Source organism: Canis lupus, chromosome 5 (assembly GCF_011100685.1).
Source record: "Canis lupus familiaris isolate Mischka breed German Shepherd chromosome 5, alternate assembly UU_Cfam_GSD_1.0, whole genome shotgun sequence".
Taxonomy (NCBI): Eukaryota; Metazoa; Chordata; class Mammalia; order Carnivora; family Canidae; genus Canis; species Canis lupus.
In genome coordinates this window covers 46,948,271-46,965,893 of record NC_049226.1, presented here as the reverse complement: position 1 = coordinate 46,965,893, position 17,623 = coordinate 46,948,271, and the positions used below count along the sequence as shown (strand labels likewise).

The window sequence follows — 17,623 nt, the reverse complement described above, 5'->3', positions numbered from 1 at the left end:
TAAAAAGAAATCTAAAGGGGAAAGAAACTACTAACTTCTTTTTTAGATAGGGGACAGAGTAAGTAGTAATTGCTTATTTTAAGATTTTTTTTTTTTTAAATAGGAAAACCATCCCCTTGGTTATCAGTTGATACTACCTTGTATATTCTTAAGGAAAATGAGAATCAAGCAACCCTACAACTCATGTGTTTTACTGAACTACGAAATAGAGAAGTATACATGTTTATTTCCTAATGTTTAATTTAAAAATATAATATCTCAAGTTTGGGGACACAGTAGTTTTTCTATATTTGTTTTTAATTTTTTATCTTTCCTCCAATTAGGATATATATAGTACTTAAGCACTATGCATATTATATGTGCCTTATTAATTGTAATGGATTTCTTCTTGTTTGCTGAGATTAAGAGCTGAGGATTGATTAGTAGTCTTGGCTTTATAACTTACAAGTTGTGTGACATTTTACTTTCTTCTCTAAATGCTCAGATGCCTCACATGTGTCTTTTTTTTTTTTTTTTTTTTTTTTTTTTTTTATGCAGTAAAAATGATCAATGCCAGTGGATTTTTTTCCTAAATACAAGCAATTCAAGACTTTGGAAAAGTTGCTTTAGATGTTTGTCTTACTTATACTACTACTGCAAAAAAGAAAAACTTCAAGATTACTATCCTCAGGCTTGACTCATATTATAGGGTTCAAAAACAGATTGATCTGAAAGAATGCTTTTAAATGATTTTATATATTGCCTGTGGGGTTGTTCTGATCTTTTCTAATTATATATTTACTCAGAGACCAAATATGTGAGGCAGATACATAAATGTGGCTATTTATTTTATGAGGACTACAAAATACATCTGCTACACAACAACAGGAATAATACTATTCAAGGGCTTACTGCAATATCATATTTAATCTTTATATAGGTCCAATGACAGATAAACATTTCCCTGATGGAATGTTATATAAAAGTCTTTATTGTAGGCTTGCTAACAGACGAGAATAGTTATAGGCAAGAAACAAATAAAATGACAGAAGTTAATGTTTTGATGAAACTCTTCTTCAGAACTGACTACGAAGTTAAGTTCAAGATAAAGCATTGTCCAAATAGCTTTTCCCATTTTGTTTTGGATAAAATTACTTTCTTATGATATTCCATGTATAAAAATGTTAGTACATAGCAAGCCTATAATAAACTTTGAATGAATTTCTATTTACCCTTTTACTATATTGGCTTCTGTTTTTCTGTAATATGTCATATTTACAAAGGATTTTATTTTCAGTTTTAGTTTCACAATTATTTTCTTTAGGAAGAGTTTTGTGCCCATGGAAGGCTTTCTGTTTGCCATCCACAGTGGCAATTCAAGGTTATATGTGGAGATAAGGGAAGTTCTTGGGATAACATGTCATAAGAAGCAGCAGGAACTGCTTTTCACTCCTGGATATCAGTCTACATCTGGCCAATTTACAAGATTATGGTTTCCCAAGGAGGGATTTGGTCAATCTTTTAGTCTTTGAAATGACCCTGATTTTATTAGATTGTATCTTGTATCAAGATAGGATGTGGTTACTTTAGGATGATTATGGTTCCTCTAACTTGTGGAGACAGAAATAGGGCTGAACCCAGAATTCACATAAGCAACTTTTATTTTGTGTATGAGTCACTGGGATGATCTAAAATACATCTGTGTTTTGAAAGTTTTTGGACACAATATTAGATAAAATTTTGTAGGGTGATTCTGTGCTGAAGGGCAAATATAGCTATTTACTTGGCTATTACACATGATTAGAAGATGCTTAGATTTAATGTATTTGACAGAGGTAACCCCTAGGTTTTATAGGAAGCTGTTTGGTTGCAGAATGCACCTAGAAGGTCCACAGAGAGATGCCATTATGCTTTCTTTTATGAAACAGTAGAATAAAATGTTCCTTATACAAAATTCTTGGCTCTCATTATAAATATACTGTGATAGAAAAGAATTTTGTATAAGGTTCAGTTTTATCTGGGATTCTACCATCTTTTATAGTTTTATAGTCCATATTGCATAATAATTAGATTCCAGTGCTTCTGTCTACATGACTGGACTCTTAAACATATGGCTAGCTCATACAAATAGAGAACTCTTTGAAATACATTTAATTTTTACTTTTGCTTATTGAAATTTGATTTATAAGTCATATTTTTATATTTGTTTTTTTCATATTTTTATATTTGAATCAAACTTGGGAACTGTAACTCAAAAATTATTCTGAGATCTCTCTCTTTGCTACCTGTTGAAGTCGTTTGTATCACATGTTTTTGAAGATTATTGGGGAAGATTTAGAAGTTATATAACTTCTTACCTGTTATAGTATTAGGCATTTGTTTTTAAAATATATTACAAACTACAGGGATCCCTGGGTGGCGCAGCGGTTTGGCGCCTGCCTTTGGCCCAGGGCGCGATCCTGGAGACCCGGGATCAAATCCCACATTGGGCTCCCGGTGCATGGAGCCTGCTTCTCCCTCTGCCGATGTCTCTGCCTCTCTCTCTCTCTCTCTCTCTGTGACTATCATAAAATAAAAAAATAAATAAAAAATATTACAAACTACATCTAATGGTCTTTTTTTTTTTTTTTAAATCTAATGGTCTTATGCTAGGGCTACCTTTAATAAAAAGATTTTGAAGCCTGTAAAAAATTGATAGAAGCATAATAGAGTTGGTGAATATTGATAAATTACTTCTAATACTTCTGTTTCAGAAGAAAGATAAAAAATCATTAAGACTAATAGTGGTTGTTGTTTTTTAATTCTTTTGAGAAAAGGTGTTTGGTTGGACTGGTGAACTAGGACCTGGAATTTACTGGTTAATTCCTTCCACAACTGGCTGTAGGCTAAGGAAAGAAAGAAAACCAATAACTGAAGAGGCCCAACTTGTGTACAGAGATGAAACAGGGGAATTATTTCTTACAAAGGAATTTAGGTAAGTTTTGTTTGTTAAGGTTAGGACTATAACATCTAGATTGGTTATAGATCAATAGCCTATCCTTTGGCCAGCTTCCACCTCCACCCCCAGATTCTAATACAGTAATTCAGCTCATTCACTAGGCATCTGAAAGTGACTTTCCATTCACGGGTCTGGGATTGCCATTCATTTCTGGGTTCCACACATTTGGCAAAATAACTTTAGTCACACATGTATAGATTTCTACCTGACTAGACACTGCCTTAGGAATAGACCCTGCTAGTTGCACTGTTAACTTAGATAACTGTCAAATATGAAATCCAAATGCTTAGGTGGTTCTCTCATACCCTAGATATATACAATAATATCTGGAAGAAGAAAAAGAAGGAGGAGGAGGGGGAGGGAGAGGGGGAAGTACAAGAAAACCGGAAGAGAAAGTAGAAAGGAAGGAGGGAATTACTATTCATTGAGTTCTTACTATGAGATACTATGGTTCTTTTAAAACCTTGTTTATCTCCTATTACACTGAATAAGAAATATATCTAGATACATTTAAGTTCACAAAAATTGTTTTAATGCCTTAATATTACTTCCTTTTAGTCTAGTTGCCTTGGGGACAAATTATTTCCTATCTTTATAATTTCAGGTCAACTTTATCAGATATATTTGAAGTAATTGATTTAGATGGAAATGGTCTTCTAAGCCTTGAAGAATATAATTTTTTTGAATTGAGAACAAGTGGTGAGAAATGTGATGAGGATGCTTGGGCTGTCTGCCGAGGTAAGCACTTATCTTTTTCTTTTCTTTTAGGTTTTATTTATTTGAGAGAGAGAGAAGTGTGTAAGTGGGAGAAGGGGTGGGACAAGCAGACTCTGTGCTGAGCTCAGAGCCAGATGCAGTGCTCAATCTCCATGACCCTGAGATCGTGACCTGAGCTGAAATTGAGTCAGTCACTTGATCCACTGAGCCACCCTGGCACCCCACACTTTTCTTTTTCTTAGTGGATATATTAAAAATATGTAGCATCATTTCATTGTTAAGAAATAAAATATAAAACTATGAAGATAGAATATTATTACGGCAATTAGGACAGTTAAAAAGTAATAGCATTGTGGGGCACCTGGGTGGCTCACTCTGCTAAGTGTCGCCTTTGGCTCAGGTCATGATACAGGCAGGCTCTCTGCTCAGTGGGGAGCTTACTTCACCTTCTCTCTTGCTTTACTTCCTGCTCACACTCTTTCTCAAAAATAAATAAAATCTTAAAAAGAAAAAGGAATAACATTGTGTATAGACCATAAAGATGTAAACATTTGTTTTCCTTAAATTGATAGTTATTGTAATATGTAAGTCAAAAGAAAATATCAATTACTTAAATGTAATTTCATTTTTAGCCCTTGCTCTTTGGAACTTAGAATGGAAAAAAACTTTGTCCCAGCTCCTTGATACTAATAGGATTGAAGTTGTCAAGAGCCCCAAACTGTGCCCAGGAGAGGGCAGCAAAGAACTAATAGGCTAGGGTTTTATTAAAAATTAAGCAGTTTCAAGGACTTTTTTTTTTTTTTAAGATTTTATTTATTTGAGAGAGAGAGACAGAGATAACGAGAGAGCACATACAAGTGGGAAAGAGAGGGAGAAGCAGGCCCCCTGCTGGCCCCCTGCTGAGCACGTGGGACATGATTCTAGGACCCCAGAATCATGACCTGAGCCGAAGGCAGATACTTAACTGACTGAGCCACCCAGGTGGCCCTCCACGAAGTTCTTTATATATGTTAAGAATTCTTTAGTCTCTTGTATTTGAGCTGAATTAAGAAAGTACATGGAGGTATAAAAACTAAAAATACCAAGATGGGCAAAGAAAAATACTGAGAATGAGACAAATTCTGTTATCTCTTAGGAGAAGTCTGGGAAGAGGGTAGGACTTGTATATTTAAGCCAAGGACTGAAAGATCAAAGGGAAAACCAAAAAGCCATAGCCAGCTATGGATCACAGAGTAAGAAGGCCAGAATGCAGTCAGGAGGCACATTAACTCACATATTGGTGTCATTGGGGTAACAACGTATCCTACCCCTTTGGTTCTTAAAATGGTCTAAGCTTGGCAAAATCAGTGAGCCAGGTGGGAGTCTGCTAAATCTATCTATCTAAACAGCAAATAAAGTAGAAGTGTTATTAATACAAAAGTTTTCAAAAATATATATTTTTGACTAAAAGTTTATATAGTATAATCAGGAACAAGAAATACATATTGATTTATATTATTAAGCTTTGTTTTTTTATAATAAATTTATTTTTTATTGGTGTTCAATTTGCCAACTTACAGAATAACACCCAGTGCTCATCCCGTCAAGTGCCCCCCTCAGTGCCCGTCACCCATTCACCCCCACCCCCCCACCCTCCTCCCCTTCCGCCACCCCTAGTTCGTTTCCCAAAGTTAGGAGTCTTTCATGTTCTGTCTCCCTTTCTGATATTTCCAACACACTTTTCCCTTATATTCCCTTTCACTATTATTTATATTCTCCAAATGAATGAGAACATATAATGTTTGTCCTTCTCCGATTGACTTACTTCACTCAGCTATTCAACATAGTGCTGGAAGTCCTAGCCTCAGCAATCAGACAACAAAAAGACATTAAAGGCATTCAAATTGGCAAAGAAGAAGTCAAATTCTTCCTCTTCGCCGATGACATGATACTCTACATAAAAAACCCGAAAGCCTCCACCCCAAGATTGCTAGAACTCATACAGCAATTCGGCAGCGTGGCAGGATACAAAATCAATGCCCAGAAATCAGTGGCATTTCTATACACTAACAATGAGACTGAAGAAAGGGAAATTAAGGAGTCAATCCCATTTACAATTGCACCCAAAAGCAGAAGATACCTAGGAATAAACCTAACCAAAGAGGTAAAGGATCTATACCCTAAAAACTACAGAACACTTCTGAAAGAAATTGAAGACACAGATGGAAAAATATTCCATGCTCATGGATTGGCAGAATTAATATTGTGAAAATGTCAATGTTACCCAGGGCAATTTACACATTTAATGCAATCCCTATCAAAATACCATAGACTTTCTTCAGAGAGTTAGAACAAATTATTTTAAGATTTGTGTGGAATCAGAAAAGACCCCGAATAGCCAGGGGAATTTTAAAAAAGAAAACCATATCTAGGGGCATCACAATGCCAGATTTCAGGTTGTACTACAAAGCTGCGGTCATCAAGACAGCGTGGTACTGGCACAAAAACAGATACATAGATCAATGGAACAGAATAGAGAACCCAGAAGTGGACCCTGAACTTTATGGTCAACTAATATTCGATAAAGGAGGAAAGACTATCCATTGGAAGAAAGACAGTCTCTTCAATAAATGGTGCTGGGAAAATTGGACATCCACATGCAGAAGAATGAAACTAGACCACTCTCTTTCACCAGACACAAAGATAAACTCAAAATGGATGAAAGATCTAAATGTGAGACAACATTCCATCAAAATCCTAGAGGAAAACACAGGCAACACCCTTTTTGAACTCAGCCACAGTAACTTCTTGCAAGATACATCCAGGAAGGCAAAAGAAACAAAAGCAAAAATGAACTATTGGGACTTCATCAAGATAAGAAGCTTTTGCACAGCAAAGGATACAGTCAACAAAACTAAAAGACAACCTACAGAATGGGAGAAGATATTTGCAAATGACGTATCAGATAAAGGGCTAGTTTCCAAGATCTATTATTAAGCTTTGAATAATAAGATTGATAGTAAAAAGAATTATTTTTAGGAAGATATAATCATCTTATAACTTTAATGATACAATCTTTTGATAGTCTATTGTTGGTACTAGAGCACATTCAGTAAGAGTGAATCATAATTAGAATTTTCTTAAGGTAAAGTTTTTGATAAATAAAGTTTTAGTTTAATTAAATTGGGGGAGCCTGGGTAGCTCAGTTGGTTAAACATCTGACTCTTGAACTCAGCTCAGATCTTTGTCTTAAGGTCGTGAGGTCAGGCCCTGAGTAGAGTCTACTTAAAAAATAATAATTTAATTGGTAGAATTGATAATTATTATCTTTTTTTTTCTTGTCTTTATTTATTTGTTCATGAGAAACACGGAGAGAGAGAGAGAGAGCGCGAGGCAGAGACACAGGCAGAGGGAGAAGTAGGCTCCATGCAGGGACCCTGACGTGGGACTCGATTCCAGGTCTCCAGGATCATGCCCAGGGTTGAAGGCAGCGCTAAACTGCTGAGCCACCGGGGCTGCCCGATAGTTATCATCTTTTGAGAAATTACCGTATATTAGTTTTTTTTTTTTTTTTAATTTATGATAGTCACAGAGAGAGAGAGAGAGGCAGAGACACAGGCAGAGGGAGAAGCAGGCTCCATGCACCGGGAGCCCGACGTGGGATTCGATCCCGGATCTCCAGGATCGTACCCTGGGCCAAAGGCAGGCGCCAAACCACTGCGCCACCCAGGGATACCCCGTATTCTAGTTCTAAGTACTCTCTCTCTCTTTTTTATTTTTATTTTTTTTTTTAGAAGTGGTAGGAGAGACGGAGAGAGAGAATCTTTTTTTTTTTTTTTTTAAGATTTTATTTATTTATTCACGACAGACACAGAGAGAAAGAGAGAGGCAGAGACACAGGCAGAGGGAGAAGCAGGCTCCATGCAGGGAGCCCAACGCGGGACTCGATCCCAGGTCCCCAGGATCACACCCCGGGCTGAAGGTGGCACCAAATCACTGGGCCACTGGGGCTGCCTGAGAGAAAGAATCTTATGCTGACTCCACGCCCAGTACAGAGCCCAATGTAGGGCTCAATCTCACAACCCTGAGATTGATGACCTGAGATCATGACCTAGCTGAAATCAAGTCAGATGCTTAACCAAGTGAGCCACCTAGGTGCCCCTAGTTGGAAGTACTTCTATATACATCAGCTCTCTGAGGTATATTCTTACGCTTGTTTTGCGAATAAGGAAACAGAATCAAAGAGGGTAAAATTTCACAGCTGAGTTTCACACCCAGGCAGTTAAACTCCAGAACCTTGAATACTCTGCTGCAAAAAATTCCTCAAGACTGGTTGACTTAAAAAATGATTTGGAGGGAATGTCTCCTTCATCAACATTGAACTATTGCAAATAATTGGACTTTTTTTAAGTTCTGAAGATTTTATTTTTCTTGTCTTACATAATATTAATTTTATCCATCCTTCTCCATGAAAATGAGAAAATGTATTATTTATCTGGAAGATCATTTTAATAAACGTTTTTTATACTTAAAGTTACCTTAATTTTTATTATTTTTTATTAAGACTTTATTTTTAGAGCAGTTTTAGGTTTATAGTAAAGATTGCATAGATCTCCCATATATTCCTTCCCCCTCTACCAATTTCCCTTATTTTTAACATCTTGCCATTAGTATGACACATTTGTTAAAATTGATGAACCAATACTGATGCGTTTTTATTAACTAAAATCCGTAGCTTATATTAAGGTTTTATTGTGCTGTACAGTTCTCTGGATTTTGACAAATATATAATGTCGTGTACTTGCCATTACAGTATCATACAGAATAATTTAATTGCCCTAAAAATCCTTTGTGCTCTACCTATTCATGTATCTATTCATCCCTTCAAACTTCTGGCAACCACTAATCATTTTACTGTCTCTCTAGTTTTGCCTCTTCAAGAGTACCTTGTTGTTGAAATATCATGCAGTATGTAGCCTTTTCAGACTGGCTTGTTTCACTTAGCAATATGAAAATTTCATACTTAGACATCTTTTTTGGCTTGATAGCTCATTTCTTTTTAGCACTAAGTAATAATTCCATTGTATGAAGGTACCATAGTTTGTTTATTCATTCACCTATAAAGACATGTTGGTTATTTCCAATTTTTGGCAATTACGAATGTAGCCATGTGCAGGGGCACCTGGGTGGCTCAGTCAGTTAAGCATCTGCCTTCAGCCCACGTCATGATCCCGAGGTCCTGGAATCAAGCCCCACATTGGGCTCCCTGCTCAGCAGGAATCTGCTTCTCTCTCTCTCCCTCTGCTGCTCCCTTTGCTTATGTTCTCTCTCTTTCTCTCTCTCTGTCAAATAAATAAATATAATCTTTTTAAAAAAACACTCGTGCATATTTTTGTGTATATATAGTTTTCAATTGGTTTCAATTCATTTCAATTCAGTGATTGCTGGCATAGTAAACCTATGTTTAACTTTAAAAGAACTGCCAAATTGTCTTCCAAAGTGGCTGTACCATTTTTTATTCCCACCAGGAATGAATGAATTCCTGTTGCTCCACATCCTCCTCTGCATTTGGTATTGTTAGTTTTTTGGATTTTAGCCATTCTAATAGGTGTGTATCTTGTTTTAAATTGCAATTCCTTAATGATGGGATCTTCTCATATGCTTATTTACCATCTGTATATCTTGTTTGGTAAGGTTCAGATCTTTTGCTCATTTTTTGATTGAAGTGTTCATTTTCTTATTTTTGAGTTTGAAGAGTTCTTTGTATATATTGTATACAAATTTTATTAGCTGTGTTTTGCAAGTATTTTCTCCCAGTATATGGTTTGTCTTTTCATTCTCTTAATCGTGTTTTCCACAGAGCAAAAATGTTTACTTTTAATGAAATCCCACTTAACTATTTTTCCTTTCACGTGTCATGCTCTTGGTTTGTGTGCTTTTGATGTTGTATCTGAGAACACATAGCAAAACACAGAGTCACCCAGATTTTCTCCTGTTATCTTCCAGAAATTTTATAGATTTGTACTTTGGTTCTATGACTCAGTTAATTTTTGTGAAAGATGTAAGATCCTTATCTACATTTATTTTTTTGCCTATAGATGTCCAGTTGTTCTAGCACCACTTATTGATAAAAACTATCCTTTCTCCTATGAATTGACTGTTCCTTTGTCAAGTATCAGTCATGTATATTGTACAAGTCTATTTCTGGGTTCTCTATTACACTGATCTGTTTGTCTAATCTTTTGCCACTACTACACTATCTTGAGTACTATAGCTTTAAGAATGTCTTGAAGTTGGATTTTTTTTAAGATTTTATTTATTTATTCATGAGAGACAGAGAGAGAGAGACAGAGAGAGAGAGAGAGGCAGAGACACAGGCAGAGGGAGAAGCAGGCTCTATGCAGGGAGCCTGATACAGGACTCAATCCCAGGTCTCCAGGATCACACGCTGGGCTCTAAACCGCTGAGCCACCTGGGCTGCCTGAGCATCTGACTCTTGATTTCAGTTCAAGTCATGATCTCAGAGTCATGGGATGGAGCCCTACATTGAGGTCTGTGCTTGGCAGGGTTATGTTTCTCTCTCTCTCTCTCTGTCTCTCCCCCTGCTTTTGCACACACACACTCTTTCTGAAATAAATAAACCTTTTAAAAAATTAGGTAAGAAAGAAGCTTTTGGGTTTTTTGACAGACAATTTTGATACAAAGAAGAATGAACTAACAAGACAAGGCTTTATGGATCTGAATCTAATGGAAGCCAATGATCGAGAAGGAGATCCTCGTGACCTTTGGGTAACTGTACACTCAATGGGCTACAATAAAGCTCTGGAATTGACAGAGGTAAAGCAATCTGAAAGTTTTGCAGTGGGTTTAATGTCCATAATAATTTATTTTGTTAACATTTTCTTGACACATGACTTTTGAATTGGGCACTCAAATCCTTGAACTTCAATATATGAATAGTGAGTGCAGCAATGTGTTTCTGCTAGTTTATGTAATTAAGTTCCTGTTCTTATCTGAAATTTAGTTACTGCCAACATTTAAGTAATTCAGGAACAAAGGAGTTTGAGTATATGAGATGCAGAAAAATATTGGTAATTAAAAAATTCTGTTTCTTAATTGGTGATGGCTATTTTAGTTGCTAAAGTCTCATTTCTATAGGGAATTCTTTGTCCTAAAGAATAAAGCCTAAGAATAAGGGGAATGTGTCTGTATAAGAATTGGAATTCTGATCTTTTGACAAAAAATACTCCTTGGGTTAATATTTGTAAAACACTTGGGATGGTGCTTGACTTATATATATATTGTGTATATATTAGCTATTACTATTAAGACTAGCAGTAAGCCAGAGAAATAATAAAAATGAGGCCTTACTTCTTAAATTCTGTATTTGGTGTCAAGTTTAAAATAAAGAATTAATGAGTTTCACGCCATGCATCAGATAATAGTACATTTGTTGTTTATATCCTTAAAAATAGTATCTGTCCTTTCTCCAAATACATCAGCTCAGGAGGATAATACTAGTAGTATCAACAAAGTGTATTGAGACTTTGGTTTAAGACCTAGCTTTGACATCATTCAAAATCTCTTTTAAACCTCTTTTCTGAGAAGTTCTCTATAATTTTTTTGCCATTTTAAAAAAGAAGAGGTGAATAGTTACAGTAACTTTTTATATCCTACTTTAACCTAACAGTTCAGTGAATCCCACATTCTGACTATGGTGCAAAATTAACTTCAAGTCTTTGAATAATATTGTATCTACTACACATCCCTTAGCTTAATAAGAGAAATTAGTTAAGAGCAATTTAAGACATTTTACAGCATTTACTGATGTCATTGGCCTTTGAAACCATAGGCAAGAAGGATTTCTGAGATAAAACTCTTTTTTAAAAGATTTATTTATTTATTTATTTATTTATTTATTTATTTATTTATTTGAGAGAGAGAAAGCAGAAGAGTGCACAGGGAGGAGGAGAGGGAGAGGGAGAGGGAACTTCAGCAGACTCCTTGCAGAGCCCAGAGCCTGACTCGCGGATTGATCCTACAAACCCATGAGATCACAACTTGAGCTGAAACCAGCAACAATTGGACGGTTAACCAAGCGAACCACCCAGACACCCTTGTTTTGTTTTTTAAAAAAAAATTTTTTTTTTTAAGGATTTTATTTATTTATTCATGAGAGACACAGAGAGAGAGGCAGAGACACAGGCAGAGGGAGAAGCAGGCTCCATGCAGGGAGCCTGATGTGGGACTCAATCCCCAGACTCGAGGAACACGCCCTGGGCCAAAGACAAGCTCTAAACCACTGAGCCACTCCGGTGTCCCAAAGGTTTTATTTTTAAGTAATCTCTACACCCAACATGCAGCTCAAACTTATAACCCCAAGATAAAGGATCGCATGTTCTACCAAGCCAACCAAGTGCCCCAGTTGTGGCCTTTTGACAGTGAAATATTTTGACCCATCCTGAAAATAAATATACTGTTATTTGTAGTGTCTATTCATAAACCATAGAGAAATAGTCAACTGTATAAAATCAATTTGGAAATGCTTAGAGAGTCTTTTGGAGCATAGTCTCAGTACACTTACTACCATTTTTTCCATGTTAATTTAGTTAGATAAAGACTAACCACATCCTTCATCAATTTAGGGAATTTTTTCCTCAATGATTAATATCATAGCTGATTTATCTCTATTGGTGTGAGTGGTTTCATGGAGAATTTTATCTAGCATCCAGGTGGCCATTCTGGTTTTACATAAGGAATTTAGTCAGAACAATATGCTTAGTATGATCTGTTAAAAGTATTTCTATAATACTTTTAAAGTACTTGTATAGTATCTATAATATAGCATATTGGCTTCTATAGAACTTTTACTTTGTGTCTCTTCCTTTATGGTCATTATTTTAGGTATCAAATAATATATTTGTTTTTCTTTTTTTAAAGTAAGCTCTACACCGAATGTGGGGCTTAAACTCAAAACCCTGAGATCAAGAGTTTCATGCTCTACCGACTAAGCCAGTCAGGCACCCCTTGTTCTTTTATTATTATTTTTTAAGATTTTATTTATTCATGAGAGACACAGATTGAGAGAGGCAGAGATACAGACAGAGGGAGAAGCAGGCTCCCTGCATGGGGAGCCTGATGCAGGACTCAGTCCCAGGACCCCGGGATCATGCCCTGAGCCAAAGGCCAACGCTCAACCAGTGAGCCACCAAGGCATCCCTCCTTGTTCGTGTTTTTTTGTTTTGTTTTGTTTTTGTTTTTTCCTTGTTCGTTTTTTTTTTTTTTTTATGATAGTCACACAGAGAGAGCGAGAGAGGCAGAGACACAGGCAGAGGGAGAAACGGGCTCCATGCACCGGGAGCCCGACGTGGGATTCGATCCCGGGTCTCCAGGATCGCGCCCTGGGCCAAAGGCAGGCGCTAAACCGCTGCGCCACCCAGGGATCCCTCCTTGTTCGTTTTTAAAGGGTACCTGATCAGAGGGGAAAAAGAATCCCCCTTTTTTTTCTATAGCATTTTTAAAAAGTCAGTTATTCTAAAAGCATACTATTAGTTTGTATATTTTACTTATGTCTGAGAGAGAGCCACAGTTTCATCATTTGAGTGTATCTCATGGTAAGGAAAGAGGTTTTACAAGAGACTAGGCAACTTACTGTATGTCAAACCTAGTGTTATTTTTCGTTTCTTTCTTTCTTTAGTATGAGACCCATTAACAAACAAAATTTAGTCAGGAGCATCCAAATTTAGTCAGGAACATCCAAAAAGTCTTCTTGGCATAGATACTTTTGGTTTACAGAATAATAGTGGAGACATTGTCCTAATTCAGTAAGGTTTATAGAGTTGTTGGACTGAAAATATTACACCAGCAGACAGTAATGCTAGGAGAAAACAACAATTCACAATTAACTAATTGGTATAAAAATATTAGGTACTTTCCACTAGTGATAGGAATGTATATATGTGGTAACATTTGATTTAAAGGATTCGAGTAGGGGGAGGTAGCTCAGACGGATGCATGAAAATAGGTTATGGGGATTAAAGAGGACACTTGTGATGAGCACTGGTTGATGCATGGAAATGCTGAATCTAATATTACACTGGTTAACTATACTGGTATTAAAGTAAATATAAAAACATAAATGGTTCATGTAAGACCTGAAGTTCTGACTGATTTAGTTAATGCTTATAATAGTTCTAAGACAAGGAGGCTATTCAGTTAAGATATTAGCTTTAATTTGCTAATATTACAAATATTACTGAAAACTCCTGAAACTAATATTACACTGGTTAACTATACTGGTATTAAAGTAAATATAAAACCTGAAACTAATATTACACTGAAACTGATATTACACTGAAACTAATATGACACTGGTTAACTATACTGGTATTAAAGTAAATATAAAAACATAAATGGTTCATGTAAGACCTGAAGTTGTTCTGACTGATTTAGTTAATGCTTATAATTGTTCTAAGACAAGGAGGCTATTCAGTTAAGATACTAGCTTTAATTTGCAGTGATTCTTTGATATGTGCGATTTTATTGAGTTAATATACCAAGAGCATGACCTGACATTTTCATATTTGAAAAAAATAAAAGGTTTATGATAATCTAGGAAGAATCGGTCTGTAGTCTTATAAATGTGTTCCAGTTGGTTTGAATATATCTTTTGAGTCTTTTGCTGAGAGGAATTTGGAAACCTTCTGCGGTACTTTCTTGAATCATGTATAATGTAGGTAAATCTAATGTCTAGGTGAGTTCTAATTTGATCCCACCTATTAAATTAATAGATATGATGTCACAAAGAATAATCAAAGTATCAGTTACAGTTTACATTTTGGGAAAGGACTTAGGATTTTTGGAAATCTCATTATTTGAATGGTTTTAGTAGACCAAGACAAAATTCCATTTATTTTAATTATTCTAGAATTTACTATGTACTCTCAGTTTGTCTTATTTTTTCCCTCCATAGTCAGGCATAACCAGTCATTTTTACTTTATTTTTTCTTATTAAACCCTCTAATTCAGTGTTCAGAATTAATAGATTATCCATTCACTGTATCAACCTGTGAAGGCTATCAAAGAGCAACATAACTTCTTTATTGTTCTTACTACAAGAGCATTGCCTCTATTTCACCATGACTTAATAATTTGTTCCTTTATTGAATATACAAAACACATGTCTAGTTTCTCCCTTTTTTCTATTTTTTTAAAGATTTTATTTATTTATTCATGAGTGACACAGACAGATAGAGAGGCAGAGAGAGAAGCAGGCTCCATGCAGGGAGCCTGATGCGGGACTCAATCCTGGGACTCAATCCTGGGACTCCAGGATCACGCCCTGGGCTGAAGGCAGGTGCTAAACCACTGAGCCACCCAGGGATCCCCTCTTTTTTCTATTTTTTAAAAAGAATTTCATTGTGTAAATTCCTTTTACAATTCAGAACTGGGAGAATTTTACTTCTTTTTTTAGATTTTGAGAGCTATGTGATATCTTACCTCAGTTTTGTCTTGCCTAACAGGTAGCTGAGAGCCAAATTTTGTGCTAAATTTAAGTATCATGGCCTAAGCTGGGTTTTATTATTACAGTCTTCCTCATCTTCGTTACTGTATATTGGTAATTCTGCAATTAACAATTTATAGTGAATAGTATTCTTGCTTATAGTATCCTTCCTATACAATCCTATAAATAAAAGATCAAGCCCATGAACAGAAAATATAATGTATAATTATATTATATATTAATAGGGAAGCTTTTTTTAGAGTAGATAAAGATTTTTAAAGTTTTAGAGAACAGGGATGCCTGGGTGGCTCAGCGGTTGAGCATCTGTCATCAGCCCAGGGCGTGATCCTGGAGTGCCAGGGTCGAGTCCCACATCAGGCTCCCTGCATGGAACCTGCTTCTCCCTCTGCCTGTGCCTCTGCCTCTCTCTCTCTCTCTCTCTCTCTCTCTGTGTATGTGTGTGTCTCATGAATAAATAAATAAAATCTTTAACAAAGGCCTTTTAAGATTTTTACTTTCACAAATCTTTATGTATTGATATTCTTTGATTGAATAAAAATGATAACCAACCCTTGAAAAATAGCAAAATACCAGAATCTGTTCAATATTAAAAAAATAAATTAAACCTTTAAAATTCCATAATCGGGATCCCTGGGTGGCTTAGCAGTTTAGCACCTGCCTTTGGCCCAGGGCATGATCCTGGAGTCCCAGGATCGGGTCCTGTGTCGGGCTTCCTGCATGGAGCCTGCTTCTCCCTCTGCCTGTGTCTCTGCCTCTCTCTCTCTAGGTCTATCATGAATAAATAAATAAAATCTTTTTTTTTAAAGACTTTATTCATTCATGAGAGAGGCAGAGACACAGGCAGAGTTGCAGGCTCTATGCAGGGAGCCCAATGCGGGACCTGATCCCAGGACTCCAGGATCATGCTCTGGGCCGAAGGCAGGCGCTAAACTGCTGAGCCACCCAGGGATCCCCAGATAAAATCTTTAAAAAAAATAAAATTCCATAATCATTCTTATAACTATCATAATCTTTTTTAAAGAATTCTACATTATAAAATATTTTCACACATATCACCTATTAGATATTTCCAACAACCCTTGGCAGAATATATACTATTTGTTCCCATTTTTTTCAATGAAGAAACTAATCCTCATAAAAGTTCACTAACTTTTCCAGGTCACATAGCAAGCAAATGGCAAAATCCAATTACAAACCCAGATCTTCTGCTTTCTAGTCCAGTGATGTTTCATTTTACTGTCTCTCTTATAAGAGTGACTTTATTGGGCAGCCCAGGTGGCTCAGCAGTTTAGCGCCACCTTCGGCCCAGGGCGTAATCCTGGAGTCCCGGGATTGAGTCCCACATCTGGCTCCCTGTGTGGAGCCTGCTTCTCCCTTTGCCTGTGTCTCTGCCTCTCTCTCTCTCTCTCTCGAATAAATAAATAAAATCTTAAAAAAAAGAATGACTTTATTATTGCCAAAGGTTGGAATCATTAAAAACTTTCTTAAAAATAAAAATTTCTGCTGATGTTCTGCTAACTTCAGGCTTCTTTTGTCCCCCAAATAAAAAGATGACCAGCTGTATGTATAAATTCACTATTTATTCAACAGATAATACATTGGATGCCTACCATGTGGTGAGTCTGTAATAAAGAGGCACCAAAGATCAATGATGAATAGTCAGAATTCTTGCTTTTATGGTATTTACATTCCATGAAGAAGAATGATAAATTAAATGGGAAATAAAATCATTTCAGAAACATTTGGAAAGAAACAAACCAGAGACCAAACTAGGGAAGAATAATGCGGGGGGACAGGAGATTGGAAGACCCGAGCAACTCTCTCTGCAGAGGTGATCCATAAGCCTCAACCTGAAGATACCCATGTAAAAAGATGTGAATCTTCTAAGCAGATAGAATACTATACACAAAGTCTCTGATGTAGGAAAGAGCTTTATTTGTTCTGGGATCTGGATGATCAGAGTATTGGGACTATAACAAGGCAGGAGGACTTGGTTGGACAGAGAGACAAAGGCTCCTGTGTTGTGTTCACCATCTTTTGGCTGTGGTAAAGACTATAAGGGACATTAGAAAGATCCATTTCCAAATGCAGAATTCACTTAGATCTCAGATTTTGAAGGTACTTTTACACTAACTTTGAACTGTACATTTCTTTTTCTACATTCTTTTTGGTGCTCTATATCCATGATTTAAGTTTATAATTGTAAGTATAATAATTCTTTTATATTCCCTTGATGACTTCTTTCTGTAGCCTTAAAGTTAGAAAAGGATATTAAATAACTAATATGACATATATTCGTTTTAAACCAAATGGAGGGATGGTGCTGTGACTTAAAGGAGGTATTACCGATTTGCTTGAGATTATGGTTTTCTTTCCTTTTTTCTTTTTTTTAAATCATCCTTCCTCTTTTTTTTTTCTTAGATTTT

General features: G+C 36.1%; 1 protein-coding gene across 2 annotated transcripts in view; it reads left to right on the top strand.

The window, feature by feature from the left end:
* The window catches only part of EFCAB7 (EF-hand calcium binding domain 7), a 47,330-nt gene that overhangs the window by 25,764 nt on the left and 3,943 nt on the right, over window positions 1-17,623 (top strand). The window contains exons 8-11 of one of the 2 annotated variants that reach the window (XM_038537289.1): window positions 104-213; window positions 2,796-2,953; window positions 3,582-3,715; window positions 10,362-10,510. In XM_038537289.1, the coding sequence (XP_038393217.1) occupies window positions 104-213; window positions 2,796-2,953; window positions 3,582-3,715; window positions 10,362-10,510 (551 nt within the window). The remainder of the gene's footprint in view (window positions 1-103; window positions 214-2,795; window positions 2,954-3,581; window positions 3,716-10,361; window positions 10,511-17,623) is intronic. The other variant, XM_038537290.1, reaches the window with a different exon arrangement.